Below are 14,766 nucleotides of genomic sequence, written 5' to 3' on the forward strand. Positions count from 1 at the left end.
GCCATGGATTTACATGTATTCCCATCCTGGTCCCCCCTCCCACCTCCCTCTCCACCCGATCCCTCTGGGTCTTCCCAGTGCACCAGGCCCGAGCACTTGTCTCATGCACCCAACCTGGGCTGGTGATCTGTTTCACCCTAGATAATATACATGTTTCAAAATTCTTTAATATTTAACTCAATTTACAGTATATATATAAAATACTAACCAGACCAGAATTAACTTTTTCTAAAGTGTGTGCTTTGTCTTCATGCCAATTTAATTAATCATGCTTATTGTGTAGTGCTCATTAAATTGTCATTAAAAAAAAATCAAATTCAAAATAAATGACGAGGAAATATCATAAATATTAACTCTCAATCTGATATTCAATACCTTTCATTTAACAAATTCTGATTATAAAACGAGAAGTTAACAAAACAAACAAAAAAGACCAATAGCTTTATTTGATATACTAGGCTCTCTGTGGTCTTTGCTCTTTATGTAAACATGATTGTTACATTCTTAAAACTTGACTTATAATAGATCTTTAAAACAAAATTATATGAATATGCTTCTGGGAATTATACATATTTCAAAACACTTAAACAAATAAACATATAGTACCTACCTTTGTATCTGCTAAGGCATTGATAACATTCCCAAGAGCTAAAAGTGATCGATTGATATTTGTGCCTTCTATAAACCGGGTCCCTTTAGCGCTGGTAGCACTGGCTCTTTCAGACCCTGCCAGGTCAATGAGTGACATCTTGGCAATTCGGACATTTTGATTGATACTTGCTGTTTTATCTTGTTGTCTCAAATAAATCTTTTTGAAATTACAGGATAATAGGGAAAACAAGGATTAGATTTAATAAAATTAAAAGGGAAATGTATACTTTATTTTTAAAAGAGCAAGAAATCAATTATTTTCACTATAAAGACATACTGAACAAGGTACAGCTTGACTGGACTGGCTGATATCCAAGAGTACCAAAAGTAATTACCAAAGTTGAGAAAAATTTGAAAATGAAAAGACTTCCTATATGTGTACTAGAGGTTAAATATTAATAACTCCTGGTTTGATAGAAGGTTAAAACAGTTGCCTTTTATACTCTGGTAACACTTAGTCTAAGATATTTTGGGGAAATTTCAATGTCCCTGATAAACATGTCTCTCAAGATTATTGATAAATGAAAAGTCAGTGGGAAGAAGAGAAAAGATTAATGAAGCTTTGTGGATTACAGACTTTCTGAAAGATCTGATATCCTCAGATTTGAATTCTTTCAACTATAACTATTGGATGAGTTTCAAATAGCATATCCAGAATAAAGCTTATAATCTAGTTTTAATAAAACTAGAAACTACAAATAATAACTACTAACCTATGCTTTAGGCTTTTCTAGACCCGTATTCCTAAAAAGTACTGTATCAACTGAATCACACACTCTCTTAAAGAATGCAACTACTTACATGGTCACTATGGTGAAATCTTAATCAGTACCTCCCCAATTTATTGGTTCTGTAAATCTAGATCTATAAACAGAAAGTCTGCTCTGAATAAAAGATTATCTTTTGAAAAGATTAAGTATGTTTTACCAATTCAAGAAAAGGAAAGAAAATCTCTAATACTACCACTTTACTATCACGTATTTTTACACAGGTTAAAAATTTACATGTTTCTAACTTACATCATTTCAATTCTAAATATTCTTGACTGAATCTTCTCAAAGCTGCAAAGTAAAGGAAGCGCTGAGAAGTAGAAAAGTCCACAGATGAAGAGATATTTTAGAATGTTTGAAGGTTACTGTTCATAAATTTGGCTACATTTAAATTCAATTTTAAGAACTATGGTCTAGTGACCTGTTACCTGGAAAACAGCATGAGAACGAGAAGACGTAGCATTTGTATCAGTGGGATGTTGTGTCCTGTTTCTGTTACCACTATCCAATAACTGCAAAATTTCCTCTGAGGATTTGGGCTAGAGTAGTTGACACAGAAGAAAAACATACAAATTAATCGCCGGTCTTTAAATTTCTTAATAAACCATCAACAATCAAGAAGACTTTTACAGGTAAAATAGAAATTATTTTCTTATTAAATCCCATTAAATATCAATCGTGTATCATCTGCTTAGCACTTTTGTGCTACATGAAAAATAAAAGATAAAATCTAATCTCTCTGAGGAGATAAAATAATACATTAAGCAGAATAATATATTATATTAAGTGTCCAAGTAGAGTTTTAAGAGAAAAGCCCATTTGATTATCTTAAAGGAAAACAAAACAAGGCTGATGATATACTTGATTATTTTAACTTGATACTTCATTATTTTAACATAAGTACATGGCTAAATTACCATACTTGCTATTTGAACAAGCAAAAAATGAAGTTTGTAAACATACCTGATGTAAAGTCAATCCCTGAACGACCACCCCTTTTTGGGCATCTTCCCGGACAGCAAGTGGCCCTGAATTTACTAAGAGGTCACGAATCTGTTCATTATACACCTTAAAATAAAAAGGATTGCTTAGCATTGATGCTTAGCATTGACACTGAAACAGTAGCGACAACATCACACAAACATGCATACATTGCTGCCTTAAGGTTATGTTAGAATTTGTCTCAAAGAGAAGCAGCAGCTCATTTCCATTCATCTCATCCCTTCTATCACATATTGCCATGACTTCTAACATCTGGTAAAACAGAAGAGTTTGATAACCAGCAATTCCCCATTTGATGACTACAAGTCAACAGAAATAGGATAGCTGGAATTGCCTCTTCCTATTTTCTGGAAATATATGAGACAAACGGTCTTGGGAAACTCTTTAATGGATTGAAAGTGTAAGTTGTATGGAAGTAGTGTGGTTCTTACTGGAGAAGATATTATTTCATGATGCCCAAGTAGTCCAAACTTTTTAAACTTCAGAGCTTAAAAGTTAAAGAAAACCCCTGAAAGACGGATGGTATTTACTTCACTTATCCTTCAATGCATTAAGTTTAACATGTAATGATAATTCCATAATGGGACAGTCTCCCCCCAACTTGAGTGTGGGAACTGAGGCCCTCAGAGTTTAAGTGACTTGCCCAAGTCCACCGTCACAAAGGTGAGAGCAGAGTCTGGTATCCTCACTGTACTGAATGGCACTGAATACACATCTGCATTTTAAACTTCTGGCAATTCTTTTTAGTAATTTCTCTCAGTAATGTAGGGCTTCCCAGTTGGCTCCCAGTGGTAAACAAATCTGCATGCTAATGCAGGAGACATGGATTTGATCCCTGGATTGGGAAGATCCTTTGGAGAAGGAAAGTCAACCCACTCTAGTATCCTTGCCTGGGAAATCCCATGGGCAGAGAAGCCTGGTGGGCTAGAGTCCACAGGGTCACAAGAGAGGCAGATACGACTCAGTGACTACACAACAGTGCAAGTAATGTACGGAGATAGCGCAACTGACATAGTCTTACCCATCTGCTCAAGGTGCTAAGTGTTCTACTTGATAGCAAATTGACAATTGTATCTGTTTGATAAGACTAAAAACACATAAAATTTAATCTTTAAGAATTATTTTCTGTAAGTTATATCCATGTTCTAATAAATAGCCTACAGTGATCATTCATTGCTGGTAAAACTTGCTACAATGAATGATAACCATTTTTAAATGCAATAAATTCTTAGAAGTAGTAAAATGATAAAATGAAGAGATAATTTTTTGGTTCTTATTTTTCTGATAAGCAGCAGTCACTTTTTAAATGATTTCCCTTACCCACTTCAATCATACAAAATACATAATTACACAATTACTATCAAGCTAGTTTATGCATCAAAATCACCTGGGAGCTTTTAAAATACATAGATGTCTTGGCCACAATCCAAATCTATTAAACTAAAATGTCCAGGGGGTGAGGTCTAGGCATGTCTAGTTTTAAAAAGCCCCACAGCCAATTTTGGAGCACAGACTGAGTAGAGAACTGTTAGATTAGACATTGCCTTACCATTAATAAAATGAAAACAGATTTAAAGAAAGAAAAAAACAACTAAAAACATTATAAAAATAAGCAAACTTCAAAATTTTCCTAGTTATAAAAGGATCTAAGGAAGAAATAATGAATACGGTGCCATGATCTCTTCCTAATTAAGTTCAGAACAATTCTTTTCAAAATACTTAACTACAGAAAATGAATTTTACTTCTTTTATCACCAAGTTCTATAGACTGACAACAATTTTTAGCAATATAATCTTAAATCAATTTCTAAAATGTGAAGAAACTCTCAAACAATAAGATGTCAGCAAGAGCACTAAAAACTAGAAATTTACCCTCTGACATCACAAATGAAAAGGCAGTAAAATCAGTAAAGGCAGTAAAATGCAGAAACAGACGTTTCTGCATTGGTTTCTGAAACACTATCTGAACACAAAGTGAAAGTGCCAACTACTTAGTTATTATTTGTTGAATGTTAGCTATTAAGAGGGTAGAAAGTCTCAAATGATGAGGTATGTCAAACTGCCCCCGCCCCCCCCCCCCCCCCCCACACACACACGAGATAGCAGGAAGGAGCCTCACCTGGCCAAATCTGCACAATTTAAGCATACAGAAAAATACTTAGAGAAAAGGATTATAATCTATGGAATAATATTAAGAATCCATAAGTCTACATTGATACAGAAGAGGAAAGGGAAAGCTCTTCCTTGTAGTAGAAAGCCAATGAAGAACTGTAGAAGAAATGATGGAGTTTGAAAATCACTATCATCTGCAATCATGACAGAATTGATTCAGGCATGAATCATCAGTGGATACTAAAATGAACAGACCAAAGACTGAGGAGTCACAGGATTTACACTGTTTCCCTACAAGTTATTTATTAATTATAAAGGGTAATGCATGCTCAGTCGATTGGCTCATGTCCAACTCTCTGCAACTCGGTGGACTGTAGCCTGCCAGGCTCCTCTGTCCATGGTATTTTCCCAGCAAGAATACTGGAGTGAGTTGCCATGCCCTCTTGCAGGGGATCTTTGCGATCCAGGGATCGAACTGGCATGTCCTGCATTGCAGGCAGATTCTTTACCGCTGAACCACCAGGGAAGTCCCATATAGGGAAATACAGTACCTTTATAATGGAAAAGCTTTGTAGACACCAGTGTAATGAAACTGATTAAAGGTAACACAGCCAGTGTCAGGACTAACTAATTATATAAGCCTCTTGATATGTTATATAAGAAGAAGTCATCATCACTTATGTGGTATTCCTGTCAGTCCATAACCTGAATGTAATCGTGACAAATCTAAACTAAAAGTTTTACAACAGCAACATAAAATATAGAGAAAAAAAATCCTGATTAAAGGGACTGAAGTGATGAATTGCAAATGAATACAATATATGATCTTAGATTTTATTTTCAATAAAGGGTGTTATTAGAATAATTATCAAAATCTCATTATATCATTGTTAGTTTCCTGATATTGATTACTATTCAGTTTTTATTTAAGAAATTTTCTGTCTTTACAAACCTGTAACAAACAGTTCGGGGGAAAAAAAAGGAAAACCACATATGCAGAAAGAAAGAAGAGAGAGTAAAATGTTAACATATGGAGAATGCAAACAAAGGGAATCTAGAAGTTCTTTATACTATCTATACTAATCCTACTACTTCTGTGTAAGTCAGAAGTTATGGCAAAATACTTAACAGAAAAAAATAAGATCTACAACAAATAATTGAAGACCAGGACTTTTAATGATTTTATATTAATATATTCATGAAAAAAAATCTCTGCCTGATAGAATAATTTGAAAGGACAATGGAATTTCTTATAAAAAGATTTCTCAATACTATTGATTAAACCAAAAAATGACATTGCCAACTTACCTCCAGATAAGAAACCGCAGTACTACATACTTTTTCTTCTTTAATCTCATCCATGGATTTGTAAAGGTCCAGCATTGTTAGATACATCACTCCAGGTTCAGCAGCTGATCCTAGCATTGTGTGGGTCTTTCCAGCTCCCGTGGCACCATATGCAAGTACTGAGTTTTTATGAAAAGGGATCAGAGTTCTTTGTTATGACACATAACATTACTGTATCTATTGTCTAGTGAATAGTCCCACCTGGATATCCTAAACAGTAACTTGTAAATCTAACAGATCCAAATTCATTTATAGTCATTCTTAAATCTTGGCAATTTACAGTATCATACTGTATTTCTAACTGTGAGTTCCACCAAAGCAGAGACTATGTATCCTTCCTACCTAGTAAGTGACTTACACTACTAGTAAGTGATCTGGCACAAAGTGGGTACTAAATATTAATACAAATTTGCAGAATTCCAAATAAAAGTCATTTATAATAATTCCTTTTAAAATTTTTGTTTTAGGTAAATTACTTTGCTTTCAAGACTCTATCCAGTACAATAGAACAGTGATACATTTCTTCAAATGCCAAAAATACCCCCCACCCACTCTGAATTACATATGGCAAATACCCAACATAAATTCAGTTAAAGCAATAAGTCTTTGAGAATTATTTTTATAAATTAAATTTCTCTGCTAAGTTTGTTAACTACAAAAATACTTTTTAGTAGGATGGATTAAACTGATTCATTCTGTTTTATTTTACGTAAGCTGGCAGTACAACATGAAGTCTTAAGATAGTTGGATAATATAAAGTAAAACCAAGAAGAAACCAAAGATTCAGTATTACCTTTGTAGAGATTTTTTTCATTTGGAGTTAAAATAATTTTTTTAAATCTCTAGAGACAATATGGAGTTTCATGAATGAGGAAAAGAATATCTGCTTAAAAATGAGAATCAAAGAAGGTCTAATCAATAAACCACATTCCATTCTTTTTTGACCTAGAGGGTAAACCTTCTGCAATAAAAGTGAATGAGTCAGTGAAAGCCAGGGAAACATGTTATAGTTTTGGGGTATCTTAAAGATAATGCCATAAATGGTGGTAATTACAAAAATAATAATGGTGTGAGGTACCTGGTAAGCATTCAATTAACTGGCATTTTGGAGAGCTCTTTTCTGGGAAATCAACAGAGCTGTTTTGAAAGGCAAATTATTATAGGTCTACTGAGAGCACTAAAGATGCTTCTTTGGGCTGAAGATATACTAACACAGCACATGTATGACACTCAACATGATCTCTAAAAAATAGTTACTTCAAGGTACTATAAAGAAAAAATAGTGCTATGAAGAAATTGCCAAGTGTTCAGAAATGTTCCACTATCCCCCAGGGATAGACTGTTGCATAGGTAAACATTGGGAATATTTATGAATACAAATTGTGAGAAATCTGGCATCAACTATCTGAAGCATGTGGTTTTAAAACATAAGAAATGGAAAGGATGACCATCTATAGGAACCAAAGCAAGACCCAGGAAAAGAAATTTTCAAAAATGCTATATATGATGACTAAATTTCAAAGAAAATCTACATTTACAATGAAGTACCGAACTGAAGAATTTTTAGCAAACAAGCATCTTAAAATTGATTATATTTTAGAAGAGTCAAGTAGATGTCCTAATATAAAAATGAAATCAGATGGAATTATTAAATCCCAGCTGAAAGAATTACCTGTGCAATTATATCCATTCAAAAAACTACGAAGAATTGGCTTAGTAGTGTGTTCAAAAACTTCCAATTGAGTTGAATTTTCATCAAAAACAGCATCAAATACAAATTTAAGATCCTTATTTTGCCTCTTTGTAATGTCTCGATTCATAGTTTTCTTTCCATGGAAAAAGCTGATTTCTTCTTGCTTGGGATCAAAAACAAGAATATGCTTATCCACAACATGGACTACTTTATGAAATCCAGAGGCTTTTTCTTTTGTGTTCTCAGGACGCACACGGACAACTACTTTCATGTGATGACACAGGTCTTCCTCAGTAACAGACATTGTTGACGATCTTGAGTCCTCTGCTTATGTGAATGGTTGAATATTTCTCTGAAATTAAAGAGTATTAATATTAATTCTACTATACGCAAAATGACTAGCATGTAGTACTAACCTAAAAACAAAGGTGTTAATTATGTTGCACTCACATAGTAAACGTTACTGGAAATCCCTAGTTTGAAATTTTCCAGTGGTTCTTATTCAGACCTGAATTTCTTTTAATGGCCTAGGTCTTCTACCTCACGTCCTATTGTCTTCCCCATTGCCCCTATTCCAACTAACATGCTAAGTGCCCCAATTACGCCCTTCTGCTAGCCATTCTATCATAAAGTGCTTTCCTCAATAATTACATGACTAAATCTGTCACTTCTTTCAAGTCCTTGCTCAAATGATGCCCATTCTGCCCACCCTTATTAAAACTGCCAAACCAATTCCTAATTGCCCTTATACTGTTCAATTTTTTCCCAAAGCACTTACTACCTCCTAATAGAATATATATTTTCCATCTATTTAGCATGCTTGGTGCTTACTTTCTCTATTCTAGTTAAAACTATAAGCCCCTTAAGGGCATTTAAAAAAAATCTGTTTTGCTTACCAATGCGTTCCAAGTCTAAAACAGTGCCTAGTATATGGTAGACACTATAAATGTGCATGTACATGTTCAGCTGCGTCCGACTTTTTGCAACCCCATGGGTTGTGGCCTACTAGGCTCCTCAGTCCATAGAATTTTCTAGGCAAGGATACTGGGGTGGGTTGCTGTTTCCCACACCAGGGAATCTCCCGGACCTTAGGATTGAACCTGCATCTCCTGTGTCTTCTGCATTGGCAGGCAGATTCTTTACCACTGCGCCACTTGGGAAGCTCAACAGACATTATTAAAAACTGGATGACAAAATATGCATGCTTTTAGAGCAGAGACTAGGATCTATAGCCAGAGATTAGAATTTCTGAATACACAAAAAATTAGGGGACTATACCATCACTATTACTTTCTATCTGGAAGAGCTAACTGACATATACCTGGAACTATTTTTAACTCTATGGGTCTCTGAGATACAGGTACAGATAAGCCGTTTGGGTCAATTTCCAGTGCCAAGAGACTTGCAGCCAAGATCAATTTTATTAAAAATAGTTCGTAAGCCAAAGCTATCCCTTCAGTACCTTAATACAATTCTGAGAGACTGTTTCCTGTCCACTCTCATGACCCAAACTAAAGTAGTATCCGAGTTCTCCTGAAAAATCAAAGCTGGGTTTTTGAGTGGCCTACCTGTGATTATATATGGTTTAGCTATAAAGTTAGGACTTTCCTGGTGGCTTGGATGGTAAAGAGTCTGCCTACAATGAGGGAGACCCGGGTTCAATCCGGGGTCGGGAAGACCCTCTGGAGAAAGAGATAGCAACCCACTCCAGTACTCTTGCCTGGAAAATCCCATGGACAGAGGAGCCTGGTAGGCTACAGTCCATGGGGTCACAGAGTCAGACACGACTGAGTGACTTCACTTTCTTTTCTTTCAGTTATAAAGTTGGAGCTGAAGTGGAAGCCCAGGGTCTGATTAATATTTCAGAGACTTACTAAGTTTTTGTATTTGTGTATCATTTAATATTTTTGCATTTGATTTTTGCAATCTGATCACTTTCACTGTTGACATACCTGAGGAAACGGAAACTACTGAGGCCAATGAAGTAATGCAGACAAGAGATGATGCAGTCAACTCAGAACAGGGAGTGGTGAATATAATCTGAAGGTAAAGACAAGAATTTTCTGATAGATGGGGGGAATGAGAGAAAGACAGGATTCAGGAATTACTCCAAAGTTCTTGGCCTGAGTGTTGGAAGAACAGAATAGCCATCAACTGAGATAGAAATAACTGAGGGTAAAGCAGGTTTTGGGGTGAAGATCATAAGTTCCTTCTGGATATCTTAAATCTGAGAACATTAATCAACATCTGGGTGGACATTTCAAGGCAGCTGAAAGCTAAGTTAAGAAAATAAAGGTTGTCCTCAGAGTTTTAACGCCATGTGAAGCTTTTCAGTTTTTCAAGTTTATCATGGTATTAAAACTTAGGGGGGCCTTCTAAATCAAGGAGGAGAGAATGATCAATTGTGCTAAATAACTGCTAATAGGTCCAGTTCAGTTCAGTCGCTCAATCGTGTCCGACTCTTTGTGACCCCATGTACTGCAGCATGCCAGGCTTCCCTGTCCATAACAAACTCCTGGAGCCTACTCAAACTCAAGTCCATCACTCCTGGAGTGTACTCAAACTCATGTCCATCACTCCCAGAGCTTATTCAAACTCATGTCCATCGAGTCGGTGATGTCATCCAACCACCTTATCCTCTGTCATCCCCTTATCCTCCCACCTTCAATCTTTCCTAGCATCAGGGTCTTTTCAAGTGAGTCAGCTCTTCGCATCAGGTGGCCAAAGTATTGCAGTTTCAGCTTCAACATCAGGTCTTCCAATGAATATTCAGGACTGATTTCCTTTAGTATGGATTGGTTGGATCTCCTTGCAGTCCAAAGGACTCTCAACAGTCTTCTCCAACACCACAGTTCAAAAGCATCAATTCTTTGGCACTCAGTCTTCTTTATAGTCCAACTCTCACATCCATACATGACTAGTGGAAAAACCAAAGCTTTGACTAGACGGACCTTTGTTGGCAAAGTAATGTCTCTGCTTTTTAATAAGATGTCTAGGTTGGGCATAGCTTTTCTTCCAAGGAGCAAGTGTCTTTTAATTTCATAGCTGCAGTCACCACCTGCAGTGATTTTGGAGCCTCAAAAAATAAAGTCTGTCACTGTTTCCATTGTTTCCCCATTTATTTGCCATGAAGTGATGGGACCAGATGCCATGATCTTAGTTTACTGAATGTTGAGTTTTAAGCCAAATAGGTTAAGTATTTACTAAAAGTCATCACAGGATTTGGCAACATAGAAGGAAATAAGAGCAATGTGGGGCAATGGTAGAACAAAGGCCTGAATAGGAGAAGACTCAGATAGCAAATACAGGAAGCACTACTGCACAAGTAAGCAAAGAAATGGTGTGGGTGGAGAGGGACAGGGTTAAAAGAAGATATTGTGTTTCCTAAAGTGGAAGAAATAATAATGATAAAGCTAACATATATCATAAAACCATATACTTTTGAAAGGAATTCAAACTAAGGCCAAGGCAATCTAAAAGCAGAAGACACTAGACATAGCACTCCCATTTTAGGACTCTATGAGTCCCCAAAATAGAACACTGAAAAGGAAAGGATGGTCATTTAGATTCTAACAGTTAGGTCTCAGATGAATTATTACTCTGCTCTTTCTCCACTCTGAGCTTCTGTCTAGCCAACTCCCATAAATACCTATACCCCTTTTCTTTGACCTTGGACAAGTTACTTGACCTCACTGAGTCCCAGGTTTCTCATTTGTATAAGAGAAATAATACCTAATAGCTGTCCTTAAGGCTAAAAGAGATAAAAAGCATTAAGTGTATTAAGGCATTCAATAAATGCCAATTCTATTCCCTACATGCCTCCAATCCTGCCTCTTCTTCCCAAAGATAACTGGCCCATCTTTTCATTCGTTCCCAATGAGCTTAGCACGGGCATTTTGGGTAGGTCAATTCTTCCTTATTTGGAACTGTCTCAAATATTAGAGGATGTTAACATTTCTGACCTCTGTCTATTAAAGGTTAGTAGAATCTCACATTCCTTTTGATGCCAAAAACTAACCGCTACATAGATTTCTAATGGGGGAAAGTGAAGAGAAACTAAAGAGCCTCTTGATGAGGGTGAAGGAGGAGAGTGAAAAAGAGGCTTAAACTCAATATTAAGAAAAAAACTAAGATCATGCATCTGTCCCATCATTTCAAGGCAAGTAGACAGGGACAAGCTGAAAGCAGTGACAGATTTCTTCTTCCTGGGCTCTAAAATCACTGCAGATGGTCACTGCAGCCATGAAATTAGAAGATGACAGGAAAGCTATGACAAACCTAGACAGTATATTAAAAATGTAAAGACATCACTTTGCTGACAAAGTTTTACATAGTCAAGACAATGGGCTTTCCAGTAGTCAAGTACAGATGTGAGAGCAGGACAATAAAGAAGTCAGAACATGGAAGAACTGATGCTTTCAAATGGAGGTGTTGGAGAAGATTCTTGAGAGTCCCTTGGACAGCAAGGAGATCAAACCAGTCAATCTTAAAGGAAATCAACCCTGAATACTCTTTGAAAGGACTAATGCTGAATCTGAAGTTCCAACACTTTGGCCACCTGACGTGAACAGCTGATTTTTTAGAAAAGATCCTGAAGATGCGAAAGATTGAAAGGAGAAGAAGGCCACTGAGGATGAGATGGTTGGATGGCATCACTGATTCAATGGACTTGAACTTGGGCAAACTCCAGAAGATGGTGAGGGACAGGGAAGCCTGATATGCTGCAGTCCATTGGGCAGCGAAGAATTGACAAGACTTGGCAACTGAATAACAAAAACAGATTTTCATATTCCGTGAGATATCAAAAACTAAACTCTACACAGATTTTTCTAAAAGCTTTTAGAAATGTTCAACAATGCCTTGCTTTTAATTGAAATGCTCCCCCCCACAATGGTAGATAAAATATACACAAATGAAATGGTTAAAAAACATATAAAACATTAGGTGATTTTTTTCAAAATAGATCTTAGGTTGGAAGGTATCTCTTGTTAATTAATTAACTCATTAACTCAATTTTAACTTAAAATCCCAGGTCTTCTACTTACTGGCTGTGACAGTGGGCAAGTTACTCAACCTCCTTATGGATTAGTTTCCTCATCCATAAAGTGGGACTAATAATAATACCTACCTTATAAAGTTCTTGTGAGGATTAGCACTTAGAAAAATACCTGGCACAGAGAAGGCATTATAACGTCTGCTATTAATATTACATATAGCTTAGTGAGGAAACAGCCATTGGTAAAACAGTGGTGCAAATATGCAAAGCTGTAATTCTGATAAGTGCTATCAGATAAAGGTTAACAGTGCTACCTAAGATTGATAGAGTTTGAAAGCTTCCCAGAGGAAAAAATGGAATGGACAGCTGAAGAATGGATAGTTATTACCAGGTTAAAAAAAAGATTTCAGGAGAGAAAACTAGTTATGCATTCAATAAATATTCACTGAGTGCCTTGTATGTGTAAGGCATTTTTCTGGGTCTTGGAAGAGACAGTTAGAAGTGTAGATGTGGGTTCTTGTTTTAGATGGGAATGTTGTGAAAAGAGACCGAAGTGAGGGAGTGAGCAAGTAAGTGGCTCCCAGGCAGGAATACTACAGGGCAGCAAGTCCAAAAGCCTGCGGTAGGAAACAGCTTGCGCAGACGACATAAATGGCTGTGTGGTCAATTTGCTTAAATCTCATTTTGTTTAACCATTTAGTTTTATATGATTTTAATTCTATCTACAGCATCTAAAGAGATGCTCAGTTAAGCTCTGCTCAGTCCTGACTGTAGCTGGAGAGAACAAAAGGGAATGGAGAAGGCTGCATTAAAAAGATTAAGCTGGATAAAAGTGGGGCCAGATCTAGAAGATTTGAATGTCAGGTTATAGAACTTAGATTTGACTTTGAAGCTAATTGGGAATTAGTAAATGAAAAAATTATGCTCAATTATGTTCAAATATGCTGATGTCATTAGGAATTAATGAGGTTGTTCCTACATTAAAACATGATGACTGCTTTTTTTTTCTAACATGAACAAGTAAAAGAGACAGACATCCAGTTGATTCTGACTAAGGCACATAGAAATTACATTCCTTGACCATTGTTACTTAAGAAGTGGCAAAAGAAAAGACTGCATATTGTTATCTGTGCGATAATGTGTTACCTCAAAAATTACTTTCAGATGATCATTCAGAAGATAGTATCACAGTCTTTGTTCAGTTTTGTCATATCTACTTTCAAGTGATATCTGTTGAATCAAAAAAGCAAGCTGGTAGGATTTACCGGTGGGACTAAAACATTAAGGACAAACACAACACCATTTCTTTTATAATAGAAAGGTATCTCTAGAGTGGGTAGAGTATGAAAGAGAGTGATGAAGGGGCTTTAGTAGTAATCTATAAAATGATAGGGTTGGACTACATCGATAACTAATGTTCTTTTCTAGATCTAAATTTTATGATTATTGTGTATCACTAAAACATAACTGCTAATAGGACTATATGTTTCTACCTTTATATTCCTCCTTATCTCTTGCCGTGTGCTTGGTATATAGTTAAGTTCTCAAAACATCTGATTAATGAATAAACTAATTAGTAAGTAATAAAAGTAGACATGGAATTCAAAATAGCAATATAGCCATTTTTGGCAAACACATACTATACTTCTCTAAGAGAACCAACATACATGGTAGAGTAAAATGGTTGGCAATAACAAGAAATCATAATGAGGAACCTGAGGCATCAAAAAAAGATAAATAATATGCCCAATTTCTTTACAAAATTAGGAAAATGAGATCATTTTTATGTTAATTGTTGAAGATGGTTAAAACACTATCACTTAAATAAAGGTAACATCAGGAGAATGACTTACACAGAGAGCCTCATTCTTCTGCTATGTTTAAGGAAGCGGTGTTAAAACTAATTCTCTTCAACAGTTGCAAGTTGAACAGGCAAACAAGTTGAACAGTTGCAACCAAGTTGAACAGGCAAATCCTCATCTTATATCTAGCTACTGTTTTCCTAGATAAAACTTAAGCCAGTTAAGTCAAAGATCATATGAATATATAATAAATTTGACTTAATTCATCAATTGTATGTACTGATACCGTCTTCAAAAGAAATCAGATGATGTGATGTACCTCATCTTGTTCTGCTCCAATGACTTTCCAGCATATGAATAAAATACAAACTCTTTACCAGGTCCTATAGGATC

General features: G+C 35.9%; 1 protein-coding gene across 2 annotated transcripts in view; it reads right to left on the reverse strand.

Moving 5' to 3' along the window:
• Positions 1-14,766, reverse strand: part of KIF18A (kinesin family member 18A) — an 87,788-nt gene that overhangs the window by 69,886 nt on the left and 3,136 nt on the right. Inside the window, exons 2-7 of one of the 2 annotated variants that reach the window (XM_020905255.2) lie at positions 14,425-14,573; positions 7,555-7,927; positions 5,844-6,001; positions 2,385-2,489; positions 1,850-1,960; positions 611-808 (exon numbers count right to left, since the gene is read on the reverse strand). In XM_020905255.2, coding sequence (XP_020760914.2) covers positions 611-808; positions 1,850-1,960; positions 2,385-2,489; positions 5,844-6,001; positions 7,555-7,879 — 897 coding nt within the window. In that variant the 5' untranslated portion in view covers positions 7,880-7,927; positions 14,425-14,573. The remainder of the gene's footprint in view (positions 1-610; positions 809-1,849; positions 1,961-2,384; positions 2,490-5,843; positions 6,002-7,554; positions 7,928-14,424; positions 14,574-14,766) is intronic. The other variant, XM_020905254.2, reaches the window with a different exon arrangement.

The sequence above is a fragment of the Odocoileus virginianus genome, chromosome 10 (assembly GCF_023699985.2).
Source record: "Odocoileus virginianus isolate 20LAN1187 ecotype Illinois chromosome 10, Ovbor_1.2, whole genome shotgun sequence".
NCBI lineage: Eukaryota > Metazoa > Chordata > Mammalia > Artiodactyla > Cervidae > Odocoileus > Odocoileus virginianus.